The 18,963-nt window shown below is 56.1% G+C and overlaps 7 protein-coding genes across 7 annotated transcripts; 4 read left to right on the forward strand and 3 right to left on the reverse strand.

The window, feature by feature from the left end:
* On the forward strand, window positions 1–971 carry ASPACDRAFT_76493 (peroxiredoxin family protein). Its single transcript, XM_020204721.1, has 4 exons — window positions 1–108; window positions 234–510; window positions 566–709; window positions 768–971. The coding sequence occupies exons 1-4, from the start codon at window positions 59–61 to the stop codon at window positions 801–803; spliced, it is 507 nt and encodes a 168-aa protein (XP_020058383.1). The 5' UTR covers window positions 1–58; the 3' UTR covers window positions 804–971.
* Window positions 972–1,395: 424 nt separating this feature from the next.
* On the forward strand, window positions 1,396–4,727 carry ASPACDRAFT_114628 (ribonuclease P/MRP protein subunit POP1). Its single transcript, XM_020195815.1, has 2 exons — window positions 1,396–1,921; window positions 2,020–4,727. Exons 1-2 carry the CDS (start codon window positions 1,490–1,492, stop codon window positions 4,414–4,416), a joined length of 2,829 nt encoding a protein of 942 aa, XP_020058384.1. The 5' UTR covers window positions 1,396–1,489; the 3' UTR covers window positions 4,417–4,727.
* Window positions 4,728–4,991: 264 nt separating this feature from the next.
* ASPACDRAFT_58428 (Mic19 family protein) lies at window positions 4,992–5,992 on the reverse strand (the record flags this gene model as incomplete). The annotated part of the gene is made up of 3 exons (XM_020203344.1): window positions 4,992–5,516; window positions 5,617–5,674; window positions 5,934–5,992. The coding sequence occupies 3 exons, from the start codon at window positions 5,990–5,992 to the stop codon at window positions 4,992–4,994; spliced, it is 642 nt and encodes a 213-aa protein (XP_020058385.1).
* Window positions 5,993–7,342: 1,350 nt separating this feature from the next.
* On the forward strand, window positions 7,343–9,099 carry glkA (glucokinase glkA). The gene is made up of 2 exons (XM_020195816.1): window positions 7,343–7,673; window positions 7,748–9,099. Exons 1-2 carry the CDS (start codon window positions 7,491–7,493, stop codon window positions 9,068–9,070), a joined length of 1,506 nt encoding a protein of 501 aa, XP_020058386.1. The 5' UTR covers window positions 7,343–7,490; the 3' UTR covers window positions 9,071–9,099.
* A 1,272-nt stretch (window positions 9,100–10,371) lies between these two features.
* ASPACDRAFT_50794 (MDR family MFS transporter) lies at window positions 10,372–12,171 on the forward strand (the record flags this gene model as incomplete). The annotated part of the gene is made up of 3 exons (XM_020202397.1): window positions 10,372–10,581; window positions 10,646–11,452; window positions 11,527–12,171. 3 exons carry the CDS (start codon window positions 10,372–10,374, stop codon window positions 12,169–12,171), a joined length of 1,662 nt encoding a protein of 553 aa, XP_020058387.1.
* Window positions 12,172–14,561: 2,390 nt separating this feature from the next.
* Window positions 14,562–16,317, reverse strand: ASPACDRAFT_50795 (cytochrome P450; the record flags this gene model as incomplete). The annotated part of the gene is made up of 3 exons (XM_020202398.1): window positions 14,562–15,452; window positions 15,517–16,152; window positions 16,234–16,317. The coding sequence occupies 3 exons, from the start codon at window positions 16,315–16,317 to the stop codon at window positions 14,562–14,564; spliced, it is 1,611 nt and encodes a 536-aa protein (XP_020058388.1).
* A 982-nt stretch (window positions 16,318–17,299) lies between these two features.
* ASPACDRAFT_76498 (uncharacterized protein) lies at window positions 17,300–18,822 on the reverse strand. The gene has a single exon (XM_020204722.1). The coding sequence runs from the start codon at window positions 18,676–18,678 to the stop codon at window positions 17,446–17,448; it is 1,233 nt and encodes a 410-aa protein (XP_020058389.1). The 5' UTR covers window positions 18,679–18,822; the 3' UTR covers window positions 17,300–17,445.
* Between the last annotated feature and the right edge of the window lie 141 nt (window positions 18,823–18,963).

An 18,963-nucleotide genomic window follows, 5' to 3' on the forward strand; every position in this document is an offset into this window, starting at 1 on the left:
CAACTCTCTCACTTCTCTTCTTCAACCTACCTTTCTCACACACAACCAATCCATCACAATGTCTGGCCTCAACCCCGGTGACAGCTTCCCCTCCGACGTCGTCTTCTCGTAAGTTCATCCTCTCACTATCTCTTGTCTATTCCTGCATGCACGACTATCTCTGGCAATACCTCCTTGCCACCGCATCGCTATCGACCTCGCAACAATTCCACTGACTCGCCTCTGCTTGATAGCTACATCCCCTGGGCTGAGGAGAGCAAGGAGATCCAGGCTTGCGGTATCCCCATCAACTACAACGCCTCCAAGGAGTGGGCCGATAAGAAGGTCGTCCTCTTCGCCCTCCCCGGTGCTTTCACCCCTGTCTGCTCTGCCCGTCACGTCCCCGAGTACGCCGAGAAGCTCCCCGAGCTCAAGGCCAAGGGTGTCGACGTTGTTGCTGTCCTTGCCTACAACGATGCCTACGTCATGAGCGCCTGGGGTAAGGCCAACAACGTTACTGGTGATGACTTCGTATGTTCTTCGTCCTCTTCCACTGCCCCATTGAGCCTCAACTGACAAATCACAGCTCTTCCTTTCCGACCCCGAGGCCCGTTTCTCCAAGAGCATCGGCTGGGCTGATGAGGAGGGCCGCACTGGCCGCTACGCCATCATCATCGACCACGGCAAGGTCACCTACGCCAAGCGCGAGCCCGCCAAGAACCACCTCGAGGTACGTTGAGCTACTTGTCTCGTTGGGATTTTTGATCGACCACTAACGTTCATCACAGTTCTCGAGCGCCGAGACCATCCTCAAGAACCTGTAAATGCACCAATTTCCAATACCATAGAGGTTGCATGGGCTTTATAGATGGCGTTGACCTTTAGCTTTGTGGGATAATGACCTGGAATAAAGGCGAAACGAAAAGTCATGTTAGAAAGAGCTAGACTTCCCACTAGATAGTTGAAGAAATTCAGCGCATTACGATGCTATGAAATCAAAACCTGATCCATTGTAACTTTAGTGAATGATGTCAAAGTGTCTCGAGTCTTTTGGAGTCGTCGACGTAGAAGGCGTAACAAGCAGGCCGGTATACACAGAAGCTGTAAGACATTGTAGAGACAAGATCAAGCCAACCATTGGCTTGCAAGGATCTACATGATTTTAAGCCCGAAGCTCGCAAGCGTTTAGATTAAGTTGTTTGAAGACTGAGCCCCTCCAGTGGCTGTCATTGGTGGGTGCCTTTTTTTGTGTGTGGCTGTTTTGGCCGGCGCGGCGGGAGCGTGACTTGCGCTAAACCTGAACCTTTCCATGTGCCGGCCATGCATTTGTTCCCATTCCATCATTTTATCATTGACAGAAGTTACAATCAGGCAGGGATTAGGGAAGCGGAGAGGGTGAAAACAAAAGCTTCTACCCACCTAACCTGCACCTTGTTTCTTTGATCCACTTCCAAGCCAGTCATTTTTCATTTCCTTTATCTTTTTCAAGACTCTTTTCAAAATCATACGGATGGCGTCCAACCCGCCCTCGAAGCGCACGGCGGCGGCGGCGGCGGCGGCGACGGCGGGGAGCAGAAACAACAACAGCACCACCACCACCAGCAGCCGCAATGGCAACAACAAAAACAACAACAACAACAGCAAAAGCAACAACGGCTTCTCGGCGGCTGCCGCCCGCAAGCGCGCCAAAACCTTCGACGCCCGGACCCTGGCCGTGCAGACCTCGGACGCGGCCCTGTCCGTCACCGGCGAGCTGGACGTCGCGGCCTACGTCGAGGCCCGGGAGTTCGAGATCCGGTCGCTGGAGGCCGGGATGCAGCGGTCGCGGGCGGCGTTGACGAGTCGGGCGTTCCAGAAGGTGCCGCGGGCGTTGCGGCGGCGGACGGCGAGCCATAATGTTAAGCGCGTGCCGAGGCGGTTGAGGGCGAGGGCGAGGAGAGAGGTACGTCCGCCTTTTGTTTTTGGCTAGGGTTATCTTTTTGGGGAGGGGGTAAATAGTTTTCTCCTTTGCTAACCCTTTGAATTCTGGTATACGCACAGATGCTAGAAGACAACACCCCGACCGTCAACTCGCGCACCCGCAAACCCACCGAACAGATGCGCATCCGCCTAGAGACGGCGCGCCGCTTACAGGGGTTGAACCAGCGGACGAAGGCGAAACGGCTGCAGCGGCGGGCGCAGCGGGCGGCTGAGCTCAAACAACAACTGGAGGAGGCGGCGGCGGCGAACACCGGGGGTGCGGCAACAACTCATGCGTTCGAGATCGCGCCGCGCGTGCCCAAGATCAAGAAGAACCGACTCTCGCGCCCCGCGCCGCCCGAGGCCCGGTTCCGGAAACGTCAGCGCTGCAAGACCTGGCTGCCGACCCATATGTTCCATGCGAAGCGGGCGAAGATGACCACTTCGCTGGATCCGCTGTGGCGGTTTGCCGTGCCGTTGTCGCCGACGGAGAAGAGTTATCGGCCTACGCATCGGGCGAGGGGTACGAGGGGCTGTGTGGCGTGGGATTTGAGTTATATGGCTACCTTGCAGTTGGAGGGGTCGGGGGCGGCGGTGGAGGCTGTTTTGAGGGGCCTGGGGCTTGATGGTGATGCGGGGCAGGGTGCTTGGGGGGTTAAGGGGAGGAAGTGGAGGGAGGGAAAGAGAGGGTTACGGGCTTGGGTGTTTGAGGCTGCTGCGCCGGGTGAGGGGGAGAGCGGGAGACCGATTGCGGAGGTTATGTTGGTGTGGTGTGCTGCTGGGTCTACGGGGGGTGAGGATCGGGATGTGGAGATGTTGGATGTTGATGCTGCTGCTGGGAAACAAAAGAAGCAGCAGCAGCAGCAGCAGCAACGCAAGAAGCTCTGGATCCGTGTTCACCCGTCGGCTTTCCTGCAGCTGTGGAATGAGGTGTTGGTAATCTCGAAACAGCAGAACCCGCCCGTCATGGTCGAGGATCTCCGATTCGAGATTGGTAGTATTGAAATCACTGGCCCCGGGTCAACGGAGGCGTTGATCGCTTCCCTGAAGCCGGTCGCCGCGGATGGAAAGCCTTTCGCACAGAATAGCCCGGAGGCTACTTGGAGCTCCTTGTTGGGGGTGTCCAACGCTGCTTCGTTACCGAGAGAGGCGCTGCTCGCCTTCTTTGTCTCCGATCCCCGATTGAGCCACCCCCCAAAGACGTTGAAACCCCCAACATCCGAGAGTGACATGCAGAATTTGGCGGTTCTGCTCTCTGACTGGCACCCGGACCGTACCCAGATGGCACCGGCTCTTTTTGATCGCCGTGCGCGTCTGGCCGCTGCGCGTCAGATGCCGAGCCAGAAGGCCATCAATCGGCGACGCTCAGCAGCTGGGCCGGGAGAAATCCCCCCAGCAAAGGAGACGGATCCGCAGATCCCTGTCCTCGTCCTTGCGTGCCGATCGCCTGCGCAATCGAAGGACAACAACGCCCCGGGTAGCTGGACGATCCTGCTTCCTTGGAAATGCGTTCTCCCCGTCTGGTACAGCCTGATGTACTACCCGCTGTCAAGCGGAGGCATCCCCCGATTCGGAGGTCTCAAAGAGCAGCAACAGCTGGCGTTCGAATCCGGTGAACCCTGGTTCCCTGGCGACTACCCCGGAACCCGTGCCGGGTGGGAATGGGGTCTGCGCGAGCGAGAGGAGGCGAGAAAGGCATGGGAGCGACGGCCCAAGGGGCGTCGGGTCGAATTCGACTCTCTGGATCTGCGGAATGGTCAGAAAGGCGAAATCGGCCGAGGTTGGGCATGCGATTGGGAAAGACTCGTTCAGGGCCCAGTAAAGGCTGCCGAGGATGCGCAGAAGACGGACAAAGAAGCAGATATCACTTTGAAGGATACTGCTGCTGCTGCTGATGCTACTACGAGCCTTCCACCGCTGAATATCCACCAACTTTCGTCATCACAAGCATCCCGCGCACTCAGTGATCGATCAGTCAGTGTTGATAACGCCACCCTTGCCACAGTTCGCATCTCCCTCGTCAGCCGTGGCACCCCGACTCCCCGAGCCCGCATCTACCGTCTCCCCACCAATGACCCAGACCTCAGACAGCGCTGGGTCTCCCTCGCTTCGAAGGAGACCGATCAAAGTAAACAGTCCCGCGCCAACACCACCGCCACCGACAAGCCTCCAAGTAAAGAAGACGCCCAACAGCGTCTCGCTGCATCACTTATAGCCCCCTGCGCCGACACGGTCGATGACCGTCAGACACACCTCCGGCTTCCCTCCGAGGATGATCTGATTGGATTCGTCACGACGGGCAACTACAACCTGGCGGAGGGCAAGGGAACAGGTATCGGGTCGATTCAGATCATCAAGGTCCGGAAGGCTACTACTGGTCCGGCCAGCAAGGACAAAGCGAAGGCAAAGAAGAACATGTGCATAGTTCGGTCTGCGGGTGAATTGGTTGGGCGACTGGGGTATTGGGAGCTTGTTTAGCTGTGGATGAGATTTGTGTTGGAGGTAATGCTCTTCATGGTTGTATGTTGTATGTGGATGGGTTTCGGTTTTTCATGATACCCCGCAGTTTTGTAGAGTGAATTTATGGATGTCAATTAGGGGTGGTTCGAGGTGGGTGTTGAATATCAATGATCCCATGGGAAGGAAAGACTGGTTCAAGGTGAATGTTTTGAAAAGTCTTGGTTAGGTTTCTTAGTGATGCCCATGCTGAGTTGTGTATGTTGTCAGGAAGACCCTGCTGAGTCTACCTTTTCGTAAACGGAGACAAGTGTTTGAATCTATGTAGCAAGTAACTAAGATAAAACCACAACTTGACAGATCTGTGCGTAGCATTGACACAAATCAACAGAGAAAAAACAAGCACAAAAATCGAATCTATTCATAAAGAAACAACATAGCTAACACATACACACACTCACACAGAACTAACACACTTTACACAACGTCAGTGGACGCATGTTCCCAAGATCCGCCCCCCCCCCTTCTCTTTCTCAATCCAAGCAACCGCACATCGACTCTGTCTTTCTGTCTGTCTGTCCATTTTATCCCCAACTTTAACCAACAATCCGGTCCACAAACGCCTCCTCCATCTTCGCGACCTCGCGCTTGAAGCTCTCCACCTCCTTCCAGCAGTTCAGCGGCCGCCGGTCGTTCAACCGCAGACAACCCACCACATCCGCCCGGGCCTTCTCCACCTCCCCGTCCAGCTGCGCCAACCGCCGCCGGCCCTCGAGCCGGGCGCGCAGCTCCTCGATCTCCGAGTTCACCGAGTCCCGCGACACATCCAGATTGATGGGCTTCTGGGCCTCCGGGGCCGCGGCAGCGGCGGGGGTGGCCTCGCGGCCGGCGAAGGGGATGCGGGGCGCATCCAGGTTTAGCGAGCCCGGCGGGTAGGCGATGTTCGGGGTGGATGTGGAGGATGCTGATGAAGAGGAAGAGGTGGCGGTGTCTTTGACTTCGGCGAGACGCTTCTCGATCTCCGCGAGGGTCTGCTGTTCCCGGGCGCGGAGGCGTTCGAGTTCTTCCGAGACGCGCTCTTGGATCTGGAGTTCGAGGGCTTTGGCGCGGGAGGAGTCGGTCTTTTGTTTTTTTTTAGAAGAGTTAGTATGGTTGGGTGGATGAGGTTGTGGAGGAGATTTGGGGATGGGGGGGTGGATTGGATTGTTCAATATAACGTACCTCGGTGTTGTTCTGGAGGGACTCAACTAGGTTGGAGGAGAATTGGACGGGGGAGTTGCTGAATTGGGAGTTGTTGTTAGCTTTCAAGTTTGCTTTGGTTCGGACTGATTCAGGCGCCATTGGAACTCTTGAATGGTAGGTGTTGAGGTATGTGATTTCCCGGGTTGGAAGGGTCGTGACGAAATCGTCACCTTTGTTTCTCCAACCCATTGAGCCGCGCAATTGCGCCAATCTCGTTTTCTTTGCGCATGGGTGCAGATTGGAGAGACACACAAGCATGATGCAGGCGAGCTGCCTCAGCTGTGATGTGTACATACCTCGTGAAAACGTGTGTCGAGCCGGCCGAGGCCTCGGGCTTGGAGCTGCCGGCGCCCATGATGTGATGAATTGAGGGGTGTGTTAGTGAGGGTTCGTTAAAAAGGAAATAAGTTGAGTCCGTCAGCCACACGAAGACCGATGGTACGTTCAGGAGGAAGGCTGGGTAATGAGTGGCCGCTGAATGCACGGATCGGGGACAATTCCACTGTCGGCGGAGGGGATTGCATCTTGATGCTTCTGCGTTCCCAGCCGACTTCCGCCGGTCATAGTCACGTGCCCTTAGTCAGTGACGACGGATAGCTCCTGCCTTAGTGCCTTGATTTCCTCATCTTTGCCTGAATGTCTGGGTGCCTCGATGTCTGAATGCCTGAGGTGTCAGATCGGATATTTCTGCCTCGATGCCTTGGCTCTTGGTGCCTGGTTAGTGCCTGATCTCGTGGCCTGGTGCTTGATACCGCATCCGGTACGGACTCGAAGTCGCCTGATCCTGTTCGTATCCCATCCCTCCCGCATGGTGATGCTACCAACCATCAATCTCTCCTGCCCCCGGAACATTGTTCTTTTAAGGTTACGTCTCTGTCTACAGTAGGCAGGGCCCGATGATCATCGAGATGCAGCTGACATGATCGATGGTGTTCTTGTCTTTGACAGCTTCTGTACTCTGCAGGGGAAAGGGGACCAATCCTTCGTCGCGTGTTACTTGATCTGTATACAGTTTAGTTCTCTCTCCATATGCCCCAGATCAGAGGCATATCTGGAGATGTGGGAGGCCACATGTCTCATCATCAGGGGAAAATTACCCAGAATCCGACCGGATACTTGAGTAATACCGCACGATCGTGAGACTCACTTGGCAGAAAGGCTTCAGGTTCTCCATCGGGCCCCTTCCATTTCCTTCCCTACTAAACCTCTTTTGCCCTCACCGGTGAAGGTCGACCCAATCCTCCACCAGCACTCGTGGTTTCTGTACGTCATGGAATCTTGACAGTGCACTCGCTACCGGGACTGTTGGATAATGAATACTGAATCAGAATTGGATAGTTACTGGATAGTTACCGTAGGAATCGGGAAGGGGACTCGGGAACTGGACAGGCGAAGGCGATGACCGGCGAACCCGGCCCTGTCGTTGGTTTTTTTTTCCCTTGGGCGCCCCGCGACGGACTGACCTCATCGACCCCGCCATGAAAATGGGATAGTCTCATCATTATTCCCGTATTATTCTCTTTCCTCCGTCCTTCTGTCCTTTCGTTTATTATCCTGCTGTTACCCTCTCCACCTGCTCCATTTCTCCTCTCTCTCCCTCTCCAGAAATCCTTTCTTCATCTGTCTATTCACTCATCCACTCCTCCTCTCCATACTTCGATCTCACTCCTCCCCTCTCTCTCCGCAAGTCTATTCCCTCTTCCGGCCTACTACTTTCCCCTCCCCTTCCCCCGCCTCTCCCTCCAGTTTCTCTCTTTCCGGGAATTCTCTCCATTTTCTTTCTCCTCGTCATCCTTGCGACATTCTCACCCTACTCTTCTCTTCCCCTCCTTCATCACATCAATATCGTCATCATGTCTTCCCCAGTTCTCCAAGAGGCTGTGCGGATTGCCCGCCAGTTTGACTACCCCGCCGACGAAGTGCGTCGCGGTGTAACAGAGTACGTGCGCGAAATGGACGAGGGCTTGTCGCAGGAGCACACCACCCTGAGCCAGATCCCAACCTTCGTCACCTCTGTACCCAATGGCACAGAAAAGGTAAGAGAATCAGGCGCCGGGCCTCTTCCCTCCGGATCGATCCGGACCCCGCCAGCTGACCAGACATACGACAGGGATTGTATTTGGCTGTAGACCTTGGCGGAACCAACTTCCGCGTGTGCTCTATTGACCTCCATGGAGACACCACTTTCTCCCTGACCCAGTCGAAGATCATGATCCCTCGGGAGACTATGTCCTCCGGCACCGCCAAGGATTTGTTCCTGTTCTTGGCACGTCAGATCGAGTCGTTCCTGCGCATTCACCACAACGAGCACTTTGAGGCACACATTCGACGCCGCAACCAGAAGAGGGACAACTGCGAGGAGGAACTCTTCGACCTGGGTTTCACCTTCAGTTTCCCCGTCCGCCAGCTGGGCATCAACAAGGGTACCTTGATCCGCTGGACCAAGGGCTTTGACATCCCCGATGCCGTGGGCCAGGATGTCTGCGCGTTGCTGCAGTGCGCCATTGATGAGCTGGATCTCCCCGTGCGTGTGGCCGCCCTCGTCAATGACACCGTGGGAACCTTGATGGCTCGCTCCTACACCTCCCCTGGTGCCACGGGTACTTTCCTCGGCGCAATCTTCGGCACGGGCACCAACGGCGCCTATGTCGAGAAGCTCGACCGCATCACCAAGATGCAGACCATTGAACACTCCTCGTACGACAAGTCTACCGGGGAGATGATCATCAACGCCGAATGGGGCAGCTTCGACAACCACCTGAGCGTCCTTCCCAACACCGTTTATGACCAGCAACTGGACGCGGACAGCAACAACCCCGGCATTCAGATGTTCGAGAAGCGCGTCTCCGGTATGTTCCTGGGTGAGATCCTGCGCCGTGTCATGCTGGACATGCACGGCAACGAGTCTTTGGGTTTCCTCAAGTCTAGCGCATCGTCGACTGTCTCGGTCCCTAAGGAGTCGTCTCTCTTCCGCCAGTGGGGCATTGACACTAGCTTGTTGAGCTTGGTTGAGGCCGACAAGACCGAGAACCTGGATCAGATCAAGACGGCCCTGAAGGATCACCTGAAGATCGAGAACCCCAGCAACGACGATTGCAAAGCCATCCAGACCGTGGTACATGCTATTGGTAAGCGTGCCGCTCGTCTGGCTGCCGTGCCTCTGGCGGCTGTTCTCCACTCCACTGGCAAGCTGCAGTCGGAGGATCTCGTGGATATTGGTGTGGATGGCAGTCTGGTGGAGTTCTACCCCAACTTTGAAGGTCACATGCGGGATGCGCTCCGCGAGGTCCCCGAGGTTGGCGAGGCCGGTAACAAGAAGATCCGCATTGGTATCTCTAAGGATGGCAGTGGTGTGGGTGCTGCTCTGATCGCTCTAGTCGCCAGCAAAGAGGATGCCAAGAAGCCCAACACCAGCGGCCTGCGTGGCCATTGAGGGACTGGGGGCATCTGATTTTTTTCGGTGATTTTTCAAATGTTGCTTCAACTTTCGTTGGATTGAGCGGCCTTTTGCTAGGATATCAGGCATTGACGCCGAGTCTGGACTCGGACCCGCAAGGGAACTGGCTGAAATTCCGCATGGATCAGGTGTTGGCAGAGCGGCTGGGAAGTAGGGAGGTGCTGGATACACTATCATGCTTTACGGCGTTGCACAACTGTTTGATTGGCACATCTTGTGAATATATCCTAGGTTTACCGGTTCGGAATAACAAATAAGCTCTACCTTTCTTGCTAGCATAATAACGGGCCCTTTTGGTCATGCTCAGTTGATCAGGCCGCAATAGTTCGGGGGTAGGGATATCCCTTCGCCCAGATGGAAACATTGTGATCAAGCCCGCATGGGGAGTAATGTGGCAATGATCCTCTCGGCTGAGCAAGAGCTAAGAGCCTCTTCCACGGCCCCATTTCCCTCTCATGACCGGCTGATGAGGATGTATTCACTCAACTACAGGCCTGTGTGTGATGGAAAGCTCTTCTATCCCCGGACCGCGGAAGTAGATATCCGCCCGAATGTCCGAACGACAGCAGGCAAAGACTCCACGGACGGCCGTGCCATGCAGCTGTTGATGGCTCACTCATCATAGCCTGTGTGACCATCCCAATCCCACCTGTCACTGCATGCGTTCAGCCCCGATTTCCTTACCTCTTCCAGTCCAGGCCAGGCCAGAGAGAGGGTGGTGAGCTAGTCCGGGGCCATACAAAAGAAGACCTCTGGGAATGGACACGAGCATGCAGCAGGGATGGACACCACAGTCAGCATGGGGTTACAGTCATGCTCCCCGACTGTCGTGTCTGCAGTGGATGGATGGATTCCTTCTGATGACGACAAACGCCGTCAGGGTGGAAAGGAAAGGGAAAAAGGGAAAAGGTCCGGTGGTACAGCCGGTTCCCAATTGGGGAGGGACTTTGTTCTGCAGTGCCTGCTGGCCAGTGTTGGTTCAGTGATCTCGTCTTGCCATTTCCTTTCTTTCCATTTGATTGACATTGCCGTTGTTGGTACACTCTAATGTTGTCACGGCACCTTCACCCATTCACCTTACCGTTGATTCAATCTATCGGTCCATGCTAGTCCAAGAATCGTCTACATCTTGCTGGTGATATCGTGACTCTATTCGACTGATACCACAGAGAGGGCGTGTTTACCTGCATCCAGGGACCATGTCTCGTCAAGCGTCGTCGATCGAATTGACTCCTCCGCGTAACAGAAGGGAGATGAGAAAGGCTGCTTCCAGCAGGATGCAGTCCACTGATCGTGACAGTACTCCTGCACACTCGTCCCGTGGAGCGTCCTTCCATTCTCAGATCCATGTGCCGCTGAATGAGGCCAAGTCAACAAGCTCGCGTCATGGTGATGACGCTGCTGGTTCAGAGCCAGAATATCCCACTTCCTGGAAGCTTGCCCTGATTCTCATCGGACTTTCCATCTCTCTATTCTGTATTGCTTTGGTAAGTGATCTCATCAAATTGAAACTAACGTGTGGAGCTCCCCTGACTCTCTTCTCGTGTCAAGAACAATACGATCCTGGCCACGGCCATCCCCAAGATCACCGATCAGTTCCACTCCCTGGACGACGTGGGTTGGTACGGCAGTGCCTACCTCCTCACGACATGTGCGCTCACCTTGATCTTCGGCAAGCTGTACACATTCTACTCGACGAAATGGGTGTATCTGATTGCACTGGCCATCTTCGAGGTCGGGTCGTTGATCTGCGCGTTAGCCCCGAATTCAGTGGCTTTGATCATCGGCCGGGCCGTTGCTGGGGTCGGATCAGCCGGTCTCTTCTCCGGGGCCATGCTGATTGTTGCCCAAACAGCACCGCTGGAACGCAGACCGGTCTACGCTGGCACGCTGGCCGGGATGTATGGCGTGGCCAGTGTGGCCGGGCCGCTCATGGGGTGCGCCTTCACCGATCACCTCAGCTGGCGGTGGTGCTTCTACATCAATCTGCCCATCGGTGGGCTGACCATCCTGTTTATCCTTATGTTCTTCAAGGCACCTAGGTCGGTCAAGAGCACGTACGGATTCAGGGATCAAGTGTCTCAGCTGGATCTCCCAGGCACGGCCTTCTTTCTCCCGGGTGTCATATGCATGCTCCTGGCGTTGCAGTGGGGCGGTACAACCTACGCCTGGAACAATGGCCGCATCATCGCGTTGTTCCTTCTGTCTGGGTTACTCATTCTGTGCTTCATCGGGACGCAGATCTGGGGCAAGGACAAGGCCACTATCCCACCGAGACTGATCAAGAATCGGAACGTCTGGGGCGGGGCATTTTTCACCTTCTGTATGGGCGGCTCGTTTTTCACCTTCGTCTACTATGTGAGTGTCCCTTTCTTTGCTTTTGTGTCTGTGTCAAGAAGGAACGAGAGAGGAGCTAATATACAAGTAAATAGCTGCCGATCTGGTTCCAGGCAATCAAGGGCGTATCAGCGACCAAGTCAGGCATCATGAACCTGCCCATGTTGCTGGGTGTCGTCGTGTTGGCCATGATCGCCGGAGTCCTGATCTCGGTCTTTGGGTACTACACGCCATTCCTGCTGGCATCGCCGGTGTTCGTGGCCGTCGGCGGGGGCCTCCTCAGCACGCTGGAGCCCGACTCGAAGGCGGCCCACTGGATCGGCTACCAGATCATCATCGGGATTGGGGCGGGCATCGGCCTGCAGCAACCGATGCTGGTGTGTCAGGCCGCGCTCGGCCCGGCCGACGTGCCCAGCGCCACGGCCATCGTCGTGTTCACGCAGACACTCGGCGGCGCGATCTTCGTGTCGGTCGCCCAGAACGTGTTCCAGAACAAGCTGCGCGAGAACCTGGGGCATATCGCGGGGCTGGACGTGCGCCAGGTGATGGGAGCCGGGGCGACCATGCTACGCCACGTCGTGCCGGAGAGTACGCTGCCCCAGGCGTTGGAGGCGTACAACTCGGCCATCATGCAGACGTTTTATGTGGCCGTGGCGATGGGAGCGCTGGCGCTGGTGGGCGCGTTGCCTATTGAATGGTTGTCCGTCAAGGGACGAAGGCTTGAGCGGACGGCCGCTTGATGTAGGCTGGGAGTGACTGCACTGATTCCTTCTTCTGCTTCGCAAAAGTGCAATCTTCTTTTCTTTTTACACTTTCTATAAAGTCTGGGGCTGGGTTTCAGATTGCTACATCATGGACGTAATGTAGATTTATCCTTTTCGGTTGGCAGGTCGGGGTATTTATACAGTGGCGGGGTGATGTACTGTAATATGCTAATATGATATGAACGCGAAGCATTATTAGTCTATGGTTGACGATTGAGCCCCTATCGTTCTTTGACAGAATAGCCCCAAGCCCCAAGCACCCAGTGTGGAACAGAACGAAGTATTATGCAGCCCATATCCAAGACCCCAGATTTTGGCACGGGCTAAACCACCGCATACAAACTCAAATACACCCCCCAGATCACCCCACAGGCACTCCCAAAGACCACGCGCCGGTCCACCGGCACCACCGTGTACATGAGCACCGAGACGAGCGGCCGATACTTGAGCCGCGCCATCATGATCGGTCGGAAATCCTGCCGCAGCCCAAAAGTCAGCATCGTCATCGTCAAGTCACCTAACCCAAAGCCCACCACCCTATCCCCAGCCATCAAGGGATCATAGCGATACCCCCCGCCTTCGCCCCCCCCCCCCAACTTCAACCACGGTCAAGGTAAAGAGAGCACATACCTCACGCACCAACCCCCAACACCCCGCCCAACTCACTCCCTTCAACAAATTAATCAACACCACAAACAGCACGATATTCATCACCGACCCCACCGTCTGATCTAGCAGGAATTTGGCGAGGAAGTTCCGGACTCCGTTGTTGTTGTTGTTGCTCCTGCTGCTGCTGTTGGCGCGGGGGTAGAATCTCCCCAACTCCCCCTTCTCCTTGGAGTCTTTCTTTTTCGCCGCAGCATCCTCGAGCGGAATGGGGATGGAGATGCATACTTCCCCTTTGGGTGGTGCTGCTGCTGCTGCTGGACTCGTGCCGCTGGGGGTTGTCGTCGTGAGCGCCGACCACCCCCGCCGCCAGGAGGGGAAGCCCGGGAAGCGGGATTCGAGGGCCCGTTGCCAGAGGAAGTTGGGGAGGACGCTGAGGAGGCCGTAGATGAGGAATTGGAGGAGGGCGGTGGGGTTTAGGTGGAATGGTTTCTAGGAAGGAAAATTAGGGGGGGGTAGGGAGGGGAGGGGGAGGGGGTAATGGGGGGTAGGTTGGGGGTGGAGGGGTGGAGGGGTGGATGAGGTTAGGGAGGGTCCGGTTTTTGGTTGTTCTGGTTTGCTTTTGGGGTGCTGGGGCTCTGGGGTGATACCTTGTGAGGGTCAGGGGTTTGTGTTGTGGTGGTTTGTTCTGGGTTTGGGGGTTTGGGGGATGGGCTTGCAGTTCGGGAGGAGACTTTAGGCAGGGCAGGGGGAGAAGCTAGAACTTGGTGTTGGTAGGTCTGTCTCTCAGCATGAACAAGGTAAGTGTATGATGTCCTGGGGACATGACACGAAGGGATTGCCAGATGTATACAGATTACCCGTTTAGGAAATCGATGTATACATCATGGATCATAGGGTTGGTGCCTCCCGCAGTGGACTCGGACTCGGACTCGGACTCGGACTCGGGATGATCCGGAAAATCATTTGGAGACAAGGCCCAAGGGTTCACCGTTTCGACAGACACGGCAGGGCAAGGCACGGCAAAGGCAAAGGCGGGGAAACTCAGAACCCCAAAGAAACAGATCCTGAGTTGAGTTGTAGGACCCTCTCTCTCTTCACCCACTTACCACCACTAACCCCCCAACTATTCCCCCAATTCCCCAATTCCCCAATTTCCCATTTCCCCCCGAATCATGTTAGTCATGCATGACATAGGTTAATGTTGAGGAGGACACCGTGTATTCTTGTAAGTATATAGCGTGTTTGTGTTTTTCTATACATGCACGGGACATTGGGTGGGATTCTGACAACGGAAAAAGGAAATCAAGCTACGTACACCGCGATGGTACTGATCTATGACCTGAGCGAGGAGATTGGCAATGGCATTAAGGAAGGTCGATTGTATGAAGGTCGTGGTCAGCGCCGAAGGGGGCATGTCGATGTTGTGACGATAAAAGATGGAAGATAAAAGCAAAACAAGAGGCAAAAAAAAAGATTAACGAGAGTCTCAAGATCGAGAAATCGAAGGAAATAAACGAGTGACTGATTTCTTGATATGTAAGAAGGGGAGTTGGAGAGGAATGTAGGGGAAGAGAAGGGCAGTCTGTCTCGCTGCCTGGGGATGGCGGCACGTGTCCGGCACGTGTCCTTCCGATAGCGTCGATTTACTTTGTTATCGGCCCTGCAACCAGCTTCTACTGTGTGCACTATAAGGCTGGATCTGATTTTGACGAGGTTATGTACTGTGCTTTAGGTGTTCTCAATCTACATCGACTTAGCTACGTACGCACTCGTACAGTCACATTGGGCCCTTCTTTGGAACTGGTGAAGTGATCCACCAGCGCCAAGTGGCCCTCGGCGTCCTCCCCGCGGTGGTCGGCCAACGCCAGATCAAAGAGGAAGATCAACCGTGCAATCGTCAGTCGCATCTCCATGAACGCCATGCTCTTGCCGATGCAGCCGCGCGGACCGATGCTGAACGGGCAGAACGCACGTCGCGCGACCTCGACATCCTCCTTACTGGTCTCCCAGGACTCGAACTCCGTCTTACACGTCGCGCCTTCGATCCAGCGCTCCGGCAGGTACGCACCCGGTTGCCGGTAGTACGCAGCCTGGCGGTGGATGGAGAAGGTCGGCGTCCCGCAATCCGTCCCCTCAGGCAGGAACACCCCGTCCACCATGGCGCCGCCCTCCATCACCTCGCGGGGAGGCGCCCCGGGCACGGCGGGAGCCAGCCGCAGTGCCTCGTCCAGACAAGCCTTCAAGTACACCAGCTCGTTGAGTTGGCTGCCCGAGACAATGTCCTCGACACAAGTAAACGCCCCGCGGACCTCGTTCTTCAGCCGCTCCATCGCAAGCGGGTTGCGCACCAGGTAGAACACCGTGGCCGAGAGGGTGGTCGACGTCGTGTCGCTGCCCGCGATCATCAGGACGTTGGCCTCGCCCCAGAGCTCCGGGGTGGTCAGCCCCTGTCCGGACTCCGGGTCCCGGGCGTTCAGCAGGTAGTAGAAGAAATCGCGTTTGGCGTCGTGGCCCGCCTGGGTGCGTTCCTGGGCGCGCTTCGTGGCCTCGACCCGGGAGTTCATGATGAAGTTCCAGCGGTCGTTGGTCAACCGATGGATGAAGATCTGGTCCAGGTGCCATCGATCAAGCGGCATCCACAGACCACACTGGAAGTGTTCCCCAGCAATGTCAGCCAAAACCACCAGAAACCACAGACGGAAAAACACTCACAACATAATGCCGATTCGCCGCGCGATCCACCAACTCGACCAACCTCCGCCGACTACTCTCAATCAACATATCAAAGCTCTTCCCAAAACACAACTCCCCCATCACATCATACGTGAGATAACTAAACCACCGGCCCAGATCCTGCACCACTGCCTGCCCCTGTTTCTCCTCACCTCCACCTCCCGGTGGATACTGCTGCTGTTGCTGTCTCCCCATCAACCCACTACAAAGCTGCCGCACATGCAAGAGCATAACATCCTCCATACTCTTCAACGCATGGTCGGCAAACGCCTGGCTCAGGACGCGGCGCTTGCGGCCGTGCGCCGTCTTATCGATGACGTTGTGTGTGTTGTAGACGCCCTTGATGGCCGGGAACGCATTGTAGAAGTCGGCCTTCTTGAGACGCTTCCCGTGGCCGTAGATGTCGTGCAGCCCTTGTGCGGTGTTGACGGACACGAAATTGGGCGCCACCCGCACGTGGCTGCCGTACTGGGCGTGGAGCGCGTGCAGCCAGAGGTGGCGGTCGCCGCGGAGGCCGTGATAGAGCTGGACCCAGGGGGTGAGCGAGGCGAGCAGGGGGCCCGGGAGGTGGTGGAGTGGGTGGAGGTAGCGGTTGTAGAGGGTGTAGACGAGGGTCTGTTTGCATACATATCCCATTAGTATTCTTCGAAAGAGCAACGATAGGGCGAATCCGAGGGTAAATCGATGTGCACGTACCACCGCGGAGAGTAACCCAAGCACACCCCAGGCGATTCCGCCCGGGGATAATGATATAGCATCCCAGCTCAGCTGGCTCAACATCCTTCTGTTGCCCTAGTTGCCTGGGGACTGGCTTTATAGATGTAACTCGAAGTGTTGGTCCCTCGACCTGAAGAACGAAGGGGGGAACAAGTGTTAATAAGGTAGGTAGCAGTCGTATAAGTACCACACCAGCCAGTACTTAATCAATCCACTTACTCGTGTTCAGTTGCAGCTGCTGATACCTACAGGTGAATACGATGACCCTCCGCAAATGGTAAGTGGTGGTTGGCCGAATCTACCCGCTTCGAACCGAGCTTGTATACGGCGGCACTGCCAACTTCCCCGCAAACGTCACTTCTCGCTCTCGGTTCGTGATGTCTCGAGTAAAGAAGTGAATTGTAAGACACTGGGCAAAAGTGGGGGCAACTGATAGGTTATATTGAAAGATGCAGATGGCTAAAACTCATGGTGCATATATACCAACCGAGCGGCCGGTCTTTGAATTAATAATGCCCTGCCTACCTTTGATTTCTCGGTTACTTGCGGGCTCTTACGCAGCGCAGCAGCTAGCAGCTTGGGCGAGTGACTGACTAACTGGCTGGTTGTTGCGTTCCATGGTCCATGGTCCCTCCTCACCTTACGGCTGATTTATTGGCGTCATGATCCAGCGGAGCAGGTCTGGTACTTTAGTGCGGGGGAACTTGAGTTGAGTTTGTTGGTGGTTAGCTAGTTGTTTGTTGGCTATGCTTTTCATTCTCCGTGGGGTGTATAGTGTATAGAACTAATATTGAATGCGGCATATGTCTGATGTGTAACGTCTGACAGGCTATAGGATACTATTATTATTGATAGGATTACTACCTAGCAGGTATCGCCCTTCCGAACACGAGCTCTAGCTACATTCTAACGTAGCAATTACCCAGTACGAGAGTCTACTGAAAGTCTACTGAAAGTCGAAATTAATACGGGCTCTGGCTTTCATTGTGCCCCACCGAAGGATACAATGGCTCGCTAGCTTGAGAGATACGTAGTGTGATTTTTGCTGTGGTTGAGACAACCAGCGAGAACACACTGAGATACTATGCAAGGGGAGCGTTGAGTATGTACAAGCCAACATACTCACTCCTGGATGCAGAGAGAGAGGAAGGAACTGCACGGTGACGCCAGAATCTTTGCGCCTCCATAGGATCATGTATACCCATGCGCCCCGCCATCCAGAATCCACTGCTCGTTATCATCGTTATCATCCTGCACCCGCCGCCAGGTTGGCTGGCGCTCCTTGCGCGCCGTCTCGGGCTGCTTACCGTCGGCCGTTTTCCACACCGGCCGCAGCAGCCCGCCAGCCGCCAGAAGCGGATTGTTGCTAAACGCATGGCCACCGCTGTTTCCACGATCGGCCTCATCTCGCCGCGCAGCCTTGGCCTCATTGTCATCATCGTCCTCCCCCTCCTCCGCGACCTTCGACGATCCGGTCGCTTCCGCGGCGGACTGGTACACCCGCGTCACTCGACCACCCTTGATATCCAAACTCATGATGGTCTTCTTCTTCTCCCACTCCGGCCGGGCCTTCTCCTCCATCTCCCGCATGATCCGCTGCTGCTTTTTCAGGGCCAGCGCCCGCTGTGCGGGGGTCATCCACAGCGTCGACGCGACATTGGGGGTCTCAAAGTCCGCCGCCTCGTCCACCACCCGCGTGCGCTTGGCGTTCTGCGCCTGGAACTGTAGCAACTTATCGCGATGCGCGCGGGCCGCGTCCAGCTTATTATTGCTGGTACTGTTGCTTCCCGGTCCCAGCCCCGGTCCCCCATCCCGGTGCTGGACGCTCTCATTGTGGGCCCGCATCTTCTCCTGGCCCCGTTCCGCGCGCAGCTCCCGGATCATGCTCTGCACCTCGTCGCTCGACAGCAGCGGCGTCCCGCAGAACGAGCACGGCTGCAGCCCCTCCAGCGCGCAGATGATCTTCCCGCAGTTCAGACAATTCGGCGCCGGGTCGAAGAGCGGGTGGATGCTGGCGTAACACGTGCATTTCCGGGCCCCCGGGCCCAGCGTTGGGTTCGTGGATACCTCCAGCGCGGCGATCGCGGCTGTCAGGTCGGTGATGTTCGTTGTCGTCAGGGCGCCGCCGCCTTTGATCGATGACGAGGAGGACGTGCCTCCTCCGCCTGCATTTGCGGCGCCACGCGCCGTCGACTTGGCTGCTTTCGACTTCACGTTAGGTAAGAGATCCGAGATGACGGGTCCCGCGGCTGAGGGTAAGGCTTTGTTGTTGTTGCTGGTGGTGGTGGTGGTGATGGATGTAGGCCGATGAGGGGCGGGCGACTGGTTGCGCGATGAGGTAGCGGATGATCCTTGAGAAGATGTGACCGGTAGATTTCGTAGACCCAGAGATGGCTTCGCATCCGGTCGACCCCGGCCTGACATCGAGACAGGCATGTAATCCTCATTTTGATCCTCCTTTCTGTATCCGCCGGTCACGTCGCCGAAGTTCTCGGGCCGGCGCACAGGGCCAGCGCTGTGGAGCGGTGGCTTTGACTTCTTACCTTTTCGGCCTGAACTGCTGCTGGTGTTTCTGGGAGGTGCGGAGGATGTGCTTGAGGGGACGGGGGCGGGTGTCGATGCTGGTGAGGACGCGACGGAGCGCTGCGGCGGGGGGGCCGAACGGCGGGAGCTGAAGGCAGCGATGAATTCGAACGCGGCCGGCGAGTC

The sequence above is a fragment of the Aspergillus aculeatus genome, assembly GCF_001890905.1.
Source record: "Aspergillus aculeatus ATCC 16872 unplaced genomic scaffold ASPACscaffold_4, whole genome shotgun sequence".
In the NCBI taxonomy this organism is placed as follows: domain Eukaryota; kingdom Fungi; phylum Ascomycota; class Eurotiomycetes; order Eurotiales; family Aspergillaceae; genus Aspergillus; species Aspergillus aculeatus.